Here is a 19,678-nt window from a genome sequence, read left to right on the forward strand (position 1 = left end):
TTTAGAAAACAAAAACCAAGGACCTGCGAGCAGTCCTTGATTCAAAAAAAAAAAGAACTGGTAAGTTTTTTTTTTTTTAATACTTAAATATCACTATGCACATATCGAATATTTAAATACAATAATATTTATACTAAGTTCCTGTTAATTATAATCAAACCATGTCTTCATTTAATTTATTTATCAGTGGAATATCCAAGAGAAAAGTTCAAACTTCAGGAAATATTAAATTACTCTATAGTTAATTAAATAATAGGTATATGATAGTGCAATTATTGATATTGCAATTCAATTGAAATCATGGGCGCCCATTGGGGGGGGGGGCAAGATAGGGCACTTGCCCCCCTGGACAAAAAATATTGTGGACTTGTAGCTCAATAAATATTACCATAATATTATTATTATCTTTATTAACTTACATTTGAGAATTTTTTTATTTTGACACCCCCCCCCCCTAAAATGTTACCTATGGACGCCCATGATTGAAATAACTAAAATGGCTCACTTTTGGTTTTCATAATCACACAATATCAAAATACATTCCACATTCAGACACTACATTCAGACTCTCAAATATTTGCAACCAAACATTAAATGTGTATTTATTAAGGATTTTTTTGTAATGTAACTAAACAACCACCCTCTCTCCCAAAAAAAATTCTGAATATCACTGATGTTCATAAAAAAAAAAAAAATAGGATAACTATCAACTTCAAACACCACAATAGTGTACCACTAAAGAATATGTGTATACACTGAAGAATAAGTTTATTAAAAATATTATGTCATAGTCAAACTAAGCATTTTACTAAATGACAATTAGTCAAATAAGTTCATTTTTTATTCAATTTCACTACCAGTCTAGACATTTAGTTAAATGATTTTAAGAAATTAAAAAATATAACGATATTTTCTATTAATTATTAGGTACTAATTAATTTATATATTATATAAAAAAAAAACCATTAGTGATGATAGTGAAATTATACAAAAATGTAATTTAATAAAATGTCTGATTTGACTATATGCCTATCACATATACACTATTCATATTCATAAAACTATAGTAAATACAAAATATTATCTAATTCTGTTGTAGAACAAACAAGAAAGTCACATGGAGGTGGAGGAGGACCAGGAGGTCCGGCTAATGTCTTTTGAATAAAAAAAAAAAAAATCGTTTGTTTTTTTTTTTTTTTTTACATCCTACCTATCTACCTACATTCATCATGGATCATTAAAAAAAAAAAATTCTACCTATAAAAATTACAAAATTTTATAGTACCTGTTCTTATTATACGTTGACTAGTTGGTTGTGAATGAGTTGCTGGTTGAAGCAGGCAGATATGCTAGCCAGCATAACGTATGCAGACATGCACTAATAAATAAATACACTTTTTTAAATCTGCTTCCTCAGGGTTATAGGACCTGAAAATGTAGGTGAATTATGTTAATGAGTAAGTCAAAGACAAATGTGTCAAAAATTGTAACTCTCAGTGTATACCAATAAAGTTCTCGCCGAAAAGAGTATAACATTGTTAATAATACTTACCTATACATTGTGCTATTTCAATTATTGCATTGAAATGTCTAGTCCGTAGTAAAGTTGCCCATAATCACATCGGTTGGAGTAGGAAATTTATAATTTATTGGCCAAAATATATTTTATTTCGACAAAACAATTTCAATGAAAAAAAAATAATAATAATAAAATAAAAAAATCACACGTGCAGGCTACAATTAATATTCGATTCACAACCAGATTACCAGAAACCACTATTAAACAAATTAAAATTTAAAAAGTAAACATACCTTGACGAAATGAGAGGTATTATAGGTTATTATATTAAATATAATATAATATTATAAGTCTATGAATATACCATTACAATTAACTAAATATTTTGATTTTTGATAATCACAATGTAGGTACACTATAAAAATAATTTGAGCATAGCGACTGTCAGTGAAATATTCAAATATCACGTACCTATAACATAGAGTAATACTACTACTATATAATAATAGTACTCTATGACCTATAATGTATAAACTTACTATAAATGTATAATAATATAACATTATTTTCGAAAATTTTAAATTACATATTGGTACCACTGTATAGATTATAATGTTCAAACCACGAATTAAAATAATATACTGGATACCCAACGAGAGGTGATAAGGAGCTCCCAAAGTGACTTTTCATGTACAAAGGACTACTAGCGCTTCAAGGGAATTCAAAATATACTAATGTCGTTGTAATCAGGAATTGAATTATATAATATATATATTTCCTAGAAGTTTTATTAATTAATTTAATTCGTGGAATTTAAACGTTGACGGTAAATTATCTTGAAAAAAGTCGCCACTAATATGATTACAAGTGCTAGGTGTAGTTTGCACAGCTGTTTTAGCGAGTCAATTTGGGTCCCAGAAAAATGGTTGTTTGTATAGGTCGTTGGGTATCCACTATATTTTAATTCGTGGTTCAAACCACGGACTAAGCTGATATTATCCATGAACTCAACGTTTATAGATTATTCAAAATTTGAACTTCAAATGCTAATAAAAAAAATTTGTGCCTATGTATTATTATAATTTTTTAATCACTATAAGAATAACATATGAGGAACTTTGTATAAAATTAACAAGTATTTTTATAGGGCCAAAAAGATTTTATCGACACATAAAAAAACAATTTTCAGAAAAATTGAAAATTTCAGTTGTCTATAAATAGCTCAAAAAAATTAAAAATATTTTGAAAATTAAATCACGTAAAGAAAACGCGAATCTTAATAACTGGTAAAATTTTCAAGTATCTACGACTTATACTTTTTGAATAATAACAAATATTTAAAATCGTCTGAGGATAAATCGTTATCGTTACGAGATTTCGTTAAAATTTAAAATTCAAACGCACTTAAAATTTTTCCTATAATGATGCTTCGAGTTTTCTCTATAGATACTTGAAGGTAAACTTATGGAAAACTTAGTGTTGTATTTTTAATCCTTAATTATAAACACAAAAAATTTTATGATTTTTCAACTTCAAATAATTTGCAAATATTCATGGTTTTGACGAATTGTTGTCAATATTTGAACTTCAAATGCTAATAAAAAAAAATTGTGCCTATGTATTCTTATAATTTTTTAATCACTATAAGAATAACATATGAGGAACTTTGTATAACATTTTCAAGTATTTTGATAAGGCCAAAAAAATTTTATTGACCCTTCAAAAAAAATTTTTCAGAAAAATTGAAAATTTCAGTTGTCTATAAATAGCTCAAAAAAGTCAAAATATTTTGAAATTTAAATCACGTAAAGAAAATGCGAATCTTAATAACTGGTAAAATTTTCAAGTATCTACGACTTATACTTTTTGAATAATAACAAATATCAAAAATCGTTTGAGGCTAAACTGTTATTTAACGCGGTTTTTGTAAAAATTTAAATTTCAAACACTCATAAAAATTTTTTGTCTGAATCCGGTAGAGTTTTTTTACAGATACTTGAAGAAAAATGTATGGAGAACCTTGTACCAAATTTTCAAAACTTAGTGATAAAAGAAAAAAATTTTATGATTTTTCAACTTAAAAATTACTTGCAAACTTTCGCGTTTTCGACAGATTTCGTAAAAATTTGAACTAAAAACGCTTATAAAAAAAAATTGTGACTAACGATTTTTAATTTTTTTTAGCTACATTAAAAACAACTTATAAGGAACCTTGTATTAAATTTTCAAAACTTTTTGGTCATCCAAAAATTTTTTATCGACACTTTAAAAAAAATTTCTCAAAAAAATCGAAAATTTCAGTGGTCTATAAATAACTCAAAAAAAGTCAACATTTTTTGAAAATTTAACTATATACGGATATCACTGACATAAACATTTGGTGAAAATTTCAAGTGTTTTCAGCGATTAGTTTTTGAATTACAACCATAAAAAAAAATCGATTTGGTCGAAAACTGGTTTTGCGTAAAAATTGCCGTTTTTCCGTCATTTTTTTTTTGTTTTTCTTGATTTTTTTGAAAACTGTTGGAAAATGTTAACTTTTTACCTGTATAATGCACCAAGGATATTCACTTTTACATCGGAAACCACCCCCATTGTTTGAAATTGGAGCATTATTTCGACTAGTTATGCTGTACACAGGCACAAAAAAAAAAACAAACAAAAAGCGGGCAAGTGGGTACCGCTCTGCTGTATATTAGGACACACACACCATTGTAAAATCAATACATTCATCACTTCGTTCGGAATCTAAAAGTGTACTTATTTATTGGTACATACGTTATGCTGGCTAACATATCTGCCTGCTTCAACCAGCAACTCATTCACAACCAACTAGTCAAAATATAATAAGAACAGGTACTATAACATTTTGTAATTTTTATAGGTAGAATTTTTTTTTTTTATGAACCATGATGAATGTAGGATGTGAAAAAAAAAACTAAAACAATTTTTTTTATTTTTTTTTTTTATTCAAAGACAATCAGTGCACTGGCCTCCTCCACCTCCATTTGATTGTCTTCTTCTTTGTTCTACAACAGAATTAGATAATATTTTGTATTTACTATAGTTTTATGAATATGAATAGTGTACTTATATGTGATAGGCATATAGTCAAATCAGGCATTTTATTAAATTACATTTTTATATAGGTAATTTCACTATCATCACTAATGGTTTTTTTTATATAATATATAAATTAATCAGTAATAATTAATAGAAAATATTGTTACATTTTTTAATTTCTTAAAATCATTTAACTAAATATCTAGACTGGTAGTGAAATTGAATAAAAAATGGACTTATTTGACTATTTGTCATTTAGTAAAATGCTTAGTTTGACTGTGACATAATATATTTAATAAACTTATTCTTCAGTGTATACACATATTCTTTAGTGGTACACTATTGCGGTGTTTGAGGACGATAGTTGCCCTATTTTTTTTTTTTTATGAACATCAGTGATATTCAGATTTTTTTTTGAGAGAGAGTGGTTGTTTAGTTAAATTACAAAAAAAATCTTTAATAAATACACATTTAATGTTTGGTTGCAAATATTTTAGATTCTGAATGTAGTAATAAATATATTTTGATATTGTGTGGTTATGAAAACCAAAAATGAGTCATTTTAGTTATATCAATGATGGGTGTCCAATGTCCACAGGTAACATTTTAGGGGGGGGGGGGTCAAAATAAAAAAAATTCTCATATGTAAGTTAATAAAGATAATAATAATATTATGATAATATTTATTGAGCTACAAGTCCATAATATTTTTTGTCCAGGGGGGCTAGTTCCCTATCTTGCCCCCCCCCCCCAATGGGCGTCCATGATTTCAATTGAATTGCAATGGGTTTCAATAATTGCACTATCAACCTATACCTAATCATATATACCTATTATTTAATTAACTATAGAGTAATTTAATATTTCCTGAAGTTTGAACTCTTCTCTTTGATATTTCATTGATAAATAAATTAAATGAAGACATGGTTTGATTATAATTAACAGGAACTTAGTATAAATACTATTGTATTTAAATATTTGATAAGTGCATAGTGATATTTAAGTATTAAAAAAAAAAAAAAATTTACTAATCTTTTTTTCCGTAAGTTAAGGACCTGTCTCGGGTTCTTGGTTGTTTTCTAAAATTTAAAAAAATGTATTATTAAAATAATCATATTCAAATTGCACCTAGTCAGGAAACTGTTTTATTGAATTCAATAATTACCTGTTTTTCCGGACGCCACCAGCATCGGCCCCTGTGGCCAATGTTGCATATATTACATTCTAATTTAAACAACAAAATACATGTTTATTATTGATTAATCAATTAAAATTTAATATCCAATATAAGTATACTAATTTTTTTTTTTATTGTCTGTAGCCAGCAATCGGCATTGGCCTAAGTGTTTTTTAGAACATACTTTACATTCTTAAAAAAAAATTAAATAAATTAGGTATGTGAAATTAATCACATAGCATACTCAATAGGTATACAATATACATACTAGGTTTTTTATTTTTATTTTTTTTTTTTTTTTTTTTTCATCGTTTTTTTTTGTTGTTGTTGATTGTCATCTAAAAAAAAATAGAAATTAATCAGTTTGAAGTTAAATAATTTACTTTTTCATGCTTATTAGTTTTTATCTCACTGTTTATGGTGGCAGCACTCCCATTATAATAATTGTGATTAATAGTGGTCATCTATATAATACATAAATAACTATATTAAATATATAATTTCAAAGTTGATATTGTTAATAAATTATAAATCATTTAAGGTCCACAAATTTTGAATGATGGTATTTTGTTTAGCATATGAAATATGAGAGATATAATAGAGTTAAGATCATAAAAATAAAATAATTAGGTATCTATAAGATAATAAATATATTTTTAGTTTAATCATCTTGAAGAGATAATACATACATTTAAATAAAACTCCCTAAATAATGCTTATTTAATTTATTTTTAATATAAAATTAATTTAATTTCATGAAAATAACATCGATAATTTTTAAATTATTCATAATAAAAATGAATAATAAATTAAATGTGCATTGGGACATTGATATTTTATATTTTGTAGTTTCATTATTTCATTACTGTACAATTGTATTTCAGTACATAAAAAATGGCTGTATAGAAAGAAACTTTGATGTGTATTTATTAAAATAAACACATAATAACTTAATGATTGTATGATATGTGAATAATATTTATAATACCAAAAGAAGTATGTAGACAATACAGGAAAAAGTAATCTATATAATTTTAAAAGATGACCGTTGTTTTTTATTTACATATTATACAAAAAAAAGTACGTATAATGCTTAACAGTGTGTACTTATCGTGACATCAGTGACAATGTCACACAAATATATCTTATTGGATAATATTTTGAGATTAAAATTAGTAAAATGAATGAACTGAGTATAAAATACAAATTACTATGTCTATACTATTTTGAAAGATATTTAAATCAGTGGTTTAATTTTTTTGACACTGTGAACTACTTTGAGAACTTTTGATACGTCACAGACCACTATACATTTTAGACTTTATTTATTCTCATAGCCAAGAATCAATTTTTTACACATTTTTGAATTTAGGTTATGAATAAATAAAATATAGTGAAATTCCTTATAGCTTACATATTATAATAATAAATAATAATATATATAATATATAATAATAATAATGTTTGTTATTGTTCAAGTTTAAGTAAAAGTTTTACATTTATCAATAATTTAACACAAATTACTTTTATTAAAAAAATGTATATTGTATTATTATTTTTATTAAAAATACAGTACAGGTGATGCATAAGATGATTTTGTTTCGGTGACAATGCCTGCTTCCTTCCACTCTTGTACTATGCGACTGATTGTTTCCCGTTCTGATGCGCTGGCTCGATATGTTTTGCTCGTTACTGGTTTTCCATCGTCCACAATATCCATAGCATGGACATCGGTACACCCGAGTTCATTTAAATTAAATGCGAAACACTCACGGTATTGGTTTAACAACTGCACTAATCTGACTACTTTATCCTTGGAAAATGTCGAACCATACTTCACCATCTCCGCAGTTATGGGTGACATCATATCTTGGTTGTTTTCAATAGACTTCTGACCTCCCCCGATAACTCCTACTGATTGATCCTTATTCAGTCTTATCTCAGTGTCTTCGTCGTTGATGAGCATTATCTCTACATCATGGTCACCACCAGTGTTTAACTTTATTATTTTCATACTGTTAGCTGGTATATTTTCGTTTTCGCAGACTACTCGCACTGTTTGTTTTCCAGCAGAGTCATATGGGATGCCGCCCTCCTGATATGGCATCATCATACCATAGGCAAACTGTAATTGATCTGTTGTTTTGATAAATGTGACATTTTCGCAGTCTGTAAAAGAACGTCCAATTATCATGTCATATTGTTGAACTTGGTCGTCAACTACCACCAATGTGATGTGTTCACTCACTTCATCAACATGTATGGTCGCTTGTGTTTCGCCACAACTTGCTATTGACTGAGCATTTCCGTAGACGTACATGTTTACTGTTTTAGGTTGCACCCGCAGACCGTAGGATTTTGCAATACTCTTCGTTATAATAGTAAAAGCACTACCAGTATCTACTAGACCTCGCACAGTTTTCTTGTTGCCGTTGATACGTACTTCTTTCATGTAGTACATGAATTTACTTTTATTCTGACCACTCTCTAAACTCACATCCGGTGTATTGTCCAATTGAAAATATTTAGCTGTATGTCCCTCCAATTTACACTTAGTACATTTAAATGGTCGTCGTGGTTGCGTACAATCCCTTGCAATATGTCCGGTCAGTTGACAATTGTAACACCGAGGTCCATCATTGGTTTTACGAAATTTTTTTTAATTGGAATACTCGTAGTTGCATCCTGTTTATCTGTACTGACCTTTGGTACCGTAGTATTCCTCGCGGCACATACTTGTCTACTCGATGTCGACGTGTTACGGAAACGTTCACCGCGAATCAAACTCACATCATTGAATTCACGAATATCAGCCATCAACTCTTCTTCAAGTGCATGTCCATTACTCATTAGTGCACTTGACATATCTCGTGAATGTAATCCAAATAAATCAATCAATGTAATCTTCTTCGTTTCGTTCATGGATAATTTCAGCCGGCAACACAATCGTACCTTATCGTGGAAATAAGCGAAGACTGTTTCATTCTTTTGTTGAACACGCTCGTACATTCTCTTCCATGTTTCTGTTACTCCTTCTGGTGCCATGAACATAGCTTCAAATGATTTAGAAAATTTTTCAAAAGTGTCAAGCTCACCCATGTGACTGAGATACCAGTTCCTCGCTGCTCCTTCTAAATAAGAACGTCCCGCTTCCAACGTGCTCTCATCAGGCCAACCGTTTAACTGTGCGGCGGTTTTCAACGCATTCAACCACTCCGCAGCTACCAGTATCACCTGTTTCGCCATTAAACACTGGTATAGTCTTCGTCAGATTCGATAGCATCATCGGTGTTGTCGTTTTCTGGTTGCTCATTAACTTAGTTATTATTTGCTTCATCTGTTGCTCTCGCAGTCGGTTCTGTTCGAGCATAACGCGCACCAAATCGGCCATATCACCCTGGACAGGCGAACCGTTGTTTGAATTTATACCAGTTTCATTCCCCATATCACTTATTTGTTTACCTCCGTTATGATAAGACGATAAGAGATAATTGAACCGCAGTTACCAAGGTCCACAACGTTCAATATGGTTATCGTTTATCTCACCAAATTTTGAGGTTATGTTCGAACTCAAAAAAAAAAAAAAATGTCGCACAAACCACGTTTTTCTTATAATGCGAGAAACAACAAAAAAAAAAAATCTTTCGGAACGAACAAAACTCATACACACAAATTTAACGCGTTCACGAATCGCACTCACGACGGTACCACAACCGTTTTCGGCGTTTGCTACGGACGTGGTCGAACTTTTCCCCGTTAGGTAGCAATATATCCCACTTCTGAATTGTTATCTGCACCCATAAATTCACAATTCTGTATTTTAAAAGTATATAAAAATTTCACTTTATTAAACACTTTATTATGAGTGTCAGCATCCGACACTGACCCGGTGTCATGGGCACTAGCACACAGCACAGACTGTGGGCCCATGACTCCACTGGGTATGCGTCTCACAACCCAGTCAGTGCTGACACCTCACCCCGCGCAAAACAATATAAAATAATACAGATTGTTAACAGTAGGTATGGTCTGCGGACTATAGGTTGGTGGGAAACTGGGAACCTCTAATTTAAATATAATATGGTATATGTATATGACGGGTTTCAAACACATTTAGTTACAGAAATTATTAAAAGCATATTTTGTATTTTCCAATTTTATTTAGGAATTTAAATTATTATGACTTATAAATATTATTTTTAATAAATCCTACTCTACTATTTTTTCTTTTATGACTTCAATATAATAGGTACTATAATTTATATTATAATTTTAATCCTGAACTGGTTCATAAAACGTCACTCCGATGTAAATTTGTTCAAGAATTACTAACGACAGCAATTAATCTTATGAAACATTTTTTACACATCGCAAATTATATTATGCATTTAAAGAAATTCTAATTGATTGTGTGTTAACATTACTTATCCAGTTAAATAATAAAAAATATTAATATAAAGTTACGTCAATATTGTACTTACTTTAATTATTTGAATGGTTTTTGCTTATTTAAAAAGTCGCCGTAGTGTCTTCTAATGAAGTATAACGTCGAATGATCTAATTATTTTCGTAATTTGACGTGTGTGCCAAAATCAGAAGTTTATCTCTACTGATATATCTATGTCTGAAGTATCCTTGTCAATTATTTATTTTTTTTTTAATTATCATTATCGTAATTTATTACCTGTACTCGCTGTATAATTTTACCCGTTTTCTACCGATGCTGTTCGATGTGGGTCTAAGTCATAGATACTTTTCATTGTTATATCTAATGTTTTGGACTTTTGAAATTTCAACTGTCATATTAAGTAGGTAATTGGTGACACGCGCAACAAAATATCAAAATACATTTTTTTCTATACCTTCCTTTCTACCTATAGTTATTGACACCAAATCGTCGATTATATATTTTATTTTAAATTTTGTGAATTCTGATTTAGTGTGTTTTTAGCAATCGGTGTGAAAGGGACTTGTTTTCATACACATTTATGTATCTTATAAATACATTGTTTTTCTGGTGAGTAACTATACTCTGTTCCACGAGAGACTGACTCGTTTCGCGCAGCTGACGCCGCCGACAGCGCTGAACCCTAATTACTCCCACTCTTTACCGTCCGGCGGCGCGCAACATCGGTTATACTGTTGTGCCCGTCCGGGTTGTTCCGTTCGAACGTTGTTTTTCGGTAGTATGAGGTTCAGGTTTTTTAGAGAAAGTACAACAAACAGTTATAAGAATTTTTATACTAATATAATTTTAAAATGAGTCGAAACATTTAGTTCAATGTACAATAGTTAATGGTCGTCGAGACGACGTACAGTTTTAAGAGTGCTGGATCGACTGACTCTGCGGCTCCCTCGCGGATGTCGCGTAGCTACAATATTCTCAGAGCCGCTTACACATTAAGCGTTATCGACAGACTACAATAATATACTCTTATATTTAATACAAAAGACTTATACTATATACTAATAGCTAATGCGTACATAACACCCCCTGAGTTAGACGGAAGATCATGGTCCTATGTTTAAAGAACTATTTTGGGTGATGATTTTCCTTCATCTAGAGCTAGTTCGAGTTCTATGTTGGGTAGGTACGTCGAACTCGGTCGGTTTACATGTTTTACTTTACATTTGTATACTATTATTATGCTTAAGATAGATATTATGATTAGCAGTGTACAGATGCAAATTATAAAATTAAAATTTACTAGAATTGACTCATTATTTGTGTAATTCTGCGTGACAATTTCATATCCTTCGTAATTTTCGAAAATAGATTCCGAGGTATTAAATTGTTTATATTAAGAGCTTTGTGAGTGTAGTGAATTATATTTATGTTCGGTACAATATCTGAATCTATGTCAGAATATATGGTTCTGAACGGTATCATATGATAACCTCCAGACGCAGCCGAACATTGTTCGCTAAGTGATATAATTCCTGTACCAAAAATTTGTTTTATAATTGGCTTCTGATTTGAACAAGAAATAATTAAATTTTGTTGATTTACTGTATATACAACCATGAATTTGTTGACATTAATTTATGGAAAATACCGTTTTTTATTGACGTGTATTTAATTTTACAAATATTATCAATGTTGGAAAAATTTGTATTAGTGATTAACTTTATTTCACAGTCTTCAGATGTCATTACTCTTTTTTTGTATAAAAGATTTTTACATATTTTAAACTGTTTTGTGTCATAGCAAATATTAAATTTATTTTGATCTAAGTTCACATAATATTCTTGATCAATTGTTAAAGCTATATACTTAATCCTAGGTTTAATTAACATATAAAAGTTGTTTTCACTAACACTGGTTAGGGAAAATATTATATAAATTATATAAACTACTAGAAAACTATTGGAATAGTGTTAATAAAACATAATTACATCATTATTTCTAACAATATTTGTTTGCATAATTTTAAAAATTCCGACATATCCGATAGGTCTAGTTTTACTGGGATGTCGAGATTAGATGGAAGATTTAATTTAATTATTTCATTTTTCTAATAACTGAGATGAGGATATAACTAATGGGTGAAGTTTTCCCTGTATAGCAAAATGCAAAATTGGTTTACCCTCACCAATTCTAAAGAGTATTGGTTATAAATTGTTTCTAATTTAGAATTTGATTTTTTATAATTATTTCCTATTTTCATCGCTAAAGTTGTCCTTATCCGAAGTAATATAATGACGTATTTTCCTAATATTATTTGACACTTCTGTTGTTACTTCTATTGTTTTTTTATCAAGTATTATCGCATCATTTGTATTAGCAGAAGTGATCATCATTTTATTCTCTACTATGCTTTGAAATTTCCTACCATTTTTTATCATATATTTTATGTTTGAATACCATTTGGCAATATCGTTTAAATTAATTGTTCCAAACAATGTATAAATCATATCCTATGTTTTTAGATAATTGTCTTTTATTTCTTAAATGATTTTGTTCTTCAATCACTTGAAGAAGGTTATTAGTTTCTGATTCAAATTTATTTAAAATTTTATCTGATTCTGAGTTAAAACTTAAACACGTGTCCTTTGTGTGGAATTTTTTGCTAAAACACAAAAAGTTACAATCATTTTCAAAACTTTTAGTAGCTTCATTACAAATCGATAATGTTTCTTCTTGTAAGCTTCTAACTTTTATGTAATGTGTATAATAAATTGTTATATTCAAATATACTGTGATTTCCCAATTAGCTGCAACTGTTCGCATATCGGAAATGAAGTCGAAATAAATTCCAGACGATTCTTTTGTGTGAGAAACATTATATAATGAATCTGCTTTTATAAATGGTCCAGTTGCACATAGTGCTCTGAAACAATTGGTACAAGTTTTATTTTAGATTATTTTAATTTTGTATTTTAGTGAAATTTTGATTCTTGATATATTATGTTATTCGATTTTCATTTATATTATGAGTTAAATATTTTTAGTTGATTTTTGTGTATCACTACTTCTTTGCGTCCACGTTGTATGGATACGTTTTCATTATCATGAAGAGCAGTAACTGAATATGGCCTCATCCATTTGGATTGTAATTTTCCCTTTTGTTTATTATCTTTTACTAAAACTTTATCACCAGCATTAATGATAATTTCATGCTGCTTTCTATCATATGTTTTTTTTTGATTTCTGTTTCATCTCCTTAAGCTTATCGCGTGCTATTTTATGTGACTCTTGAAATCGTTTTCTTATTTCAAAATTATAATCTCGTAGTTATAGTTTTGTTGTGGTGTCCTACTAAGTGAGTGTGGAATATCTAACTGTCTACCATAAACGAGTTCATAGGGTTGAAATCCAGTTGTAGAATGAACTGAGATATTATATACAAACATAGAATATGCTAAGTCCCAGTTTTGTTTTTTATCATTGACGAAATGTCTTAAATATTCCGCTAACGTTCGGTGTGATCTCTCCAACGCGCCTTTTGATTGAGGGTGATACGCCGTGGTTTTGATTTTATCTATTTGAAGCAGTTTACAACACGCAGTAAATATTTTGCTTAAAAAATCTTATCCTTGGTCCGTCACTATTGACTCTGGTATTCCATGTAGACAAACACAATTTTCAACAAACGCTTTCGCTATAGAGTTGGCTGTATGATCTACTAATGGAACCGCTGAAGAAAATTTTGTTAAATCGTCCTGTATTGTGAGGATGTATGCGTTTCCTTCAGTTGATGTTTCGAGTGGCCCAACAATGTCAAGAAAAATTTTCTCAAATAGTTTAGTAGCTGTAGATGTTACTACCATGGGTTGCTGAGTTGTGTGATTGCTACTTTTGTTAAACTGGCAAGAGGTACATTTTTTTATGAATTCTATAACATCTTTCTTCAAGCCTTTCCACGTATTGTGTAATTTAATTCGCTTAATTGTTCTAGAAATCCCTTTATGTCCTCCTAATGGTGATAAATGGAATTCCTCGATAATTTTGTGTTTCTCTTCCTCTGAATAAGAGTCACCACTGTAAACCATTATTTTGATTTCAGACTTCTTAAAAATATATCGTAGCATTGTTCGAATTTGTTCCTAGTTAAGCTGATCGTAGCCACTACCGATTTTGGGTAAGCCACTTGATTTAAATTATTGGATTCACAAAATGTTCGTAAATCTTGTATGGCATAAAACATTGTTTCATAAGTTGGCTTTTGGTAATGTGAATCCTTAGTGATTATGTATAAAATATTACTTTTATCACACTGTATAGCTGCTATTCAGTGACTTGTTTATTTTTCAGAAGTAACTGGTCGATTTGCCCAAATTTTCTTATAAATTCTAAAGCTATCCCTTTAGACATTTTGAAATCTTTGGATACACAGTGACCTAATGCATAATCTTCTGTGGCTTGAAATAAATCTCCTTCTACTTCTACAATATTTGAGTTTGTTATTATTTTTGATCGTATATCATCCATATATCCTTCGTTCGTAATTAAACTATGGTTTGTCAGTTGTGCAAGAGAATTAACTTGGGTAATGCGACTTAACGCATCCGCATTTGAGTTCAATATTCCTGGTTTATATAATATCTCATAATCGTGTTCCTCCAGTTGTAGACGCCACCTCACTAACCTAGCCCCCGGATCCTTGACATTAAATAGCCAAGTCAACGGTCTATGGTCTGTGACGATTGTGAACTGACGCCTAAAAATGTAGGACCTAAACTGCTTTACAGCCCAAACTATCGCTAATAATTCTTTCTCTGATGTATTGTAGTTCTTCTCAGCTTTATTCAAAGTACGGGAGACATATGCAATTGGTAAATCAGAACCTACTTTCCCCTGTGACAAAATTGCGCCAACAGCTACTTTACTGGCATCCGTTGTAACAATAAAAGGACGAGAAAAATCAGGATATTGTAATATTGGTTGTTGTGATAATAATTGTTTTAACTCTAAGAACGCATCTTGACATAAATCTGTCCAAATGGAATCTGCATCTTTTTTTAACAAAGTTGTTAGGGGTTTAGAAATTTGGCTAAAATTCGGAATAAAATGTCTGTAATATCCCGCTAAACCTAGAAAAGATTTGACATCTTTTTCAGTTTTTGGAGTTGGAAAATTTGATACGCAATTTGTGATCTTTGGGTCTGGTTTGACACCTTTATCTGTCATTATATGTCCCAAGTAGCAAACCTCTTTTCTTAAGAATTCGCATTTAGACGGTTTTAATTTCAAATTATATTTTTGGAATCTATAAAAAACTTTTTTTAATTGCTTTAAATGATCTTCTAATGATGTTCCAATTACGATGACATTATCTAAGTAAACAAAAGCATTTATACCGTTGAGACCAGTGAGTACTTGGTTCATAAGTCTTTGGAATGTAGCTGGTGCTCCCTTCAAACCAAAACACATTCTTGGGAATTCAAAATGACCTTGATCCGTGCTAAATCCGGTTTTTTCTTGATCATCTGGATGTAATGATATTTGATGGTATCCACTTGCCATATCTAAGCAAGTAAAATATTTTGCTTTACCTAGTTGATCAAGTATTTCTGTGATATTTGGCATGGGAAAAGCATCTCCAACAGTTATACTGTTAAGTTTGCGGAAGTCAACAACTACTCTATATTTCTTTTCACCTAATACATCTGATTTTTTGGGTACAATAAATAATGGAGCATTCCAAGGGCTATCAATTGGTGTTATTATACCATCTTGTTGCATTTCTTTAACCTGTTTAGATATTTCTTCTTTTTGTGCATAAGGAAGGCCATATGGTTTTTGATGTATTGGTTGAGTGACTCCAGGAGTTTTAATTTCATGGTGCACTGCGTCGGTACACGTCATTCGGTCTCCTTCTAAAAAGAATATATTTGAGAATTCACTACATAAATCTAGAATCGCTTCTTCTTCTTCTTTGTTCATATGGTCACATTTTAATGTATCCTTTAATAGTTTTATACGATTTTGAGGATTTTTGGCGATTTCAGAAGTTTTTATAGTGTTTATTGAGATGGTGTCATACATTTCGTGACTAACTTCGGACAGTTTGGTGTTGTGATTGTTTGGATTTCTTCCGTAGGACTTATTACGCTTATAAGGATTTGTCCTCTTTTTACATTATTTATTGTATTACCACATAATATATTTTTACCGAGTTCTTGTGCATAAATCAGTATAATTTGCTTATCCAATAGGTCTTGGCTATCGGCCTGAATTGGGATGATGACCTCACTACGGGCTGGGATAGTGTTATCTTGGTTCTTCGCAGAGGTTAATTCACCTTTATTGACATCGATGATTATATGGTTTTCCTTTAGGAAAGGTATTCCCAATATTCCATCACCGGTGATTGGAAAAGATGTATCCACTACTTGAAATTCAGTTTCATACGTTTTATCGTTTATCTCTACTGTTAATATTGTACTACCCAGTGTATTAACGAGTTGATCATTGATGCCTTGCATTTTGTAGATTTTCTTTTCTGATACAATAATGTCATCTTGTAATGAGTCTAATTTATTAAATTGAGGTCCGCTCCTGTATCAATCAATAAGTTAGCATTGCCGGAGATGCATTGGGTATGTTGTATTTAGCGTAATTGTCTGTTAATTGAGTTTTGAAAGTAAATATTTTTAATTTTGGGCCATTATTTTTAATTCTCGGACCGGACGAATGCCCGACGAGCCCGGTCCTGTTTCATTTCCCGAAGTAGATGGTTGATTTTGTGTATCAGATTTCGTTTTCCTTCCATCTGCATTCTTTTTCTTATAGCATTCTTTTATTGTGTGCCCAGTTTTCTTGCAATACGCACACTTAAGTTGTTTTCCATCTGTAGTTTTATTATTGTTCTCTTTGTTTTGCTTATTTTGTTGGCCTGTGTCCAATGTGCGATTATTATATCTACATTCATTAATGTTGTAATTATTTTTTTTACAGTTTTTACAATATTTGCTGCTATTGGATTTGTTATATAAAAAACGTTGTGTCCCTTTATTCGATTGAAAAATCTTTTCCTCCTCTAGGCTATCCTTTATGGCTTCTTCTAGCGATGAATTATTTTTTGATTTGACTACACTTCGAATAGTAAATGGTAAACCTTCTATACATGTGGTTAAAGTGGTTTCTTTTATATAGTTATGTATAGCTTTAGCGTCACTCGTTGACTTATCTTTTGTGTTTACGTTACAGAGTTCATGCAATAGTCTTTCTACTCTTGTTGAATACTCTCCTATAGTTTCACCCTGTTGAAACTTAGTAGTAGTGATTTCTAACTGAAGGTATCCGGGTGTGCGTGTAGCACAGAATGTGCTTTCCAAATAATCCCTAAGTATTTCCTACGTAGAAATGTCCCTATGTTGGGTTATTGCAAATGCTTTGCCTGCCAATTTAGTTATTATAACTTGTAAGAGCACCGGTTGTATGGATTCCTCAACATTTTTCACGACAAAATTACATGCATTTATGAATGGATAAACCTCCTGTACATTCTCCCCATTGAAATGTGGAATTAATTTAATAGCTGTCTCCAGAGATAATGTAGTCGAAGTAGGTAGTGCCATTGTGTTATAAGTTTCTAAAATTTGAATATTATTTACTAAATCTCCTGATACTACTGAATTAAAATTGTCTGATTCCCTACAATTTTGTATTAAATTCTCTTTTTGGCGATGACTCAGTAATCTAGTAACAGGTCTAGACGGTCCTAATAGATTTATATCAACCGGTCGTGAAGGGACGTAGTCTTTGTCTAAATCAAAACTATCGGAACTATCGTTACTGCTACTAGACCTATCTGACATGCATTAAATTTAAATAATAATAATAAAAATAAACGTAATAATGTATTAATTATTAAAAAAAATTGTATCGTAATATCACCAATCTTAAAATTTAATATCAACACTATTATCAAAATAAAATAATAATGATTACAATTTATACTCGTATCAGTCGACAATATGTAAAATATATATGATAAATATATGTAATAACTTCGTAGTAAACTTACAATATTAACCATGAATGCATCGCATTCATCTGAATTTTGCTCCAACGATTATGACTCCCACGATGCGTCGGCGTTGTGGCTGCAGCAACACGGCGGCGATAACGGCACGACGGCGACCACGACAACGATGACGGCGAGGCGGTTGAGATGGGGTTGTGAAGAGTGGAACACGAAGTCGAATACAATACGTGTCCACTATAGACGATGCGTGCGGTTGTTAACAACTTGAACGCCCATGAAATTTTTACGAGTGTGATATATAATATTATATCCCTCGTATAGTCCTTATGACGATATACCTACGGCGAACGAGGTAGCTTTAATATTTGCAAAGAGAAATATAAAATTACTTCGAATAGATATATATTAGATTAAGATATATCAGTTATCCTTCTGAAGTTGATTGTTTTCCAAAAAAAAAAATTAAGACCGCGACACCGCTGCCACCAGTTGTTGTGCCCGTCCGGGTTGTTCCGTTCGAACGTTGTTTTTCGGTAGTATGAGGTTCAGGTTTTTTAGAGAAAGTACAACAAACAGTTATAAGAATTTTTATACTAATATAATTTTAAAATGAGTCGAAACATTTAGTTCAATGTACAATAGTTAATGGTCGTCGAGACGACGTACAGTTTTAAGAGTGCTGGATCGACTGACTCTGCGGCTCCCTCGCGGATGTCGCGTAGCTACAATATTCTCAGAGCCGCTTACACATTAAGCGTTATCGACAGACTACAATAATATACTCTTATATTTAATACAAAAGACTTATACTATATACTAATAGCTAATGCGTACATAACAATACACACCGATAATATTAATCACATCGTATATACAGCGTACTGTTGTATTTATCATAACGCAAAAAGTTTAATTTTTTTTTTTTTATAGTGATATAGATATTTTTTTTATATAAATTAATAATAAACAAATGCTATCAAAACGAATTTACATGTGTATTTTAAATACTTAAATAAATGCAATACAATATAATATTTAAAGAAACAATTATTAAATATATTGATTTTAATTCTTAAATATTAATTATTTTTAATTTCAATCTGAGGAAACAGTACTTGTTTCTCCTGTGATGGTCAGAACATGTTGAGATGTTGGAGCTAGTTCATCAAGCATTTCATCGGTAATGGACTCAATATCCCACATCTTATCCTCTTTGCTAATTGTGTGTTTTGTAAAATTGGCCCACATTTCCGGAGTAACTCGTTGAACTCCATCGATCAGCAATTGACGTACATCGTTTAATTTGAATGTAGTATTATTCTGCTTCACATGATTTTTTACCACCGACCATGCTAGTTCAATAGGGTTCAACTCACAATGGTACGGTGGCAAATGCAGAACAATTTTATTACTTTCCATTGCTTTTTCGTAAATGACGTACTTTTCAGTGGTTCGTATCTCTTTGACCTTTTGCATTAATTCTAG

The 19,678-nt window shown here is 30.7% G+C and overlaps 1 protein-coding gene across 1 annotated transcript; it reads right to left on the reverse strand.

Moving 5' to 3' along the window:
- Positions 1–7,320: 7,320 nt before the first annotated feature.
- Positions 7,321–8,211, reverse strand: LOC126554134 (uncharacterized). The gene has a single exon (XM_050209234.1). The coding sequence runs from the start codon at positions 8,209–8,211 to the stop codon at positions 7,321–7,323; it is 891 nt and encodes a 296-aa protein (XP_050065191.1).
- Positions 8,212–19,678: the final 11,467 nt, after the last annotated feature.

This window comes from Aphis gossypii, unplaced genomic scaffold, assembly GCF_020184175.1.
Source record: "Aphis gossypii isolate Hap1 unplaced genomic scaffold, ASM2018417v2 Contig00434, whole genome shotgun sequence".
Classification (NCBI taxonomy): Eukaryota; Metazoa; Arthropoda; class Insecta; order Hemiptera; family Aphididae; genus Aphis; species Aphis gossypii.

Bases quoted from the DNA above. Each gene is read 5' to 3' on its own strand.
- LOC126554134 (XM_050209234.1), bottom strand. From the start codon at position 8,211: ATGAAAGAAGTACGTATCAACGGCAACAAGAAAACTGTGCGAGGTCTA.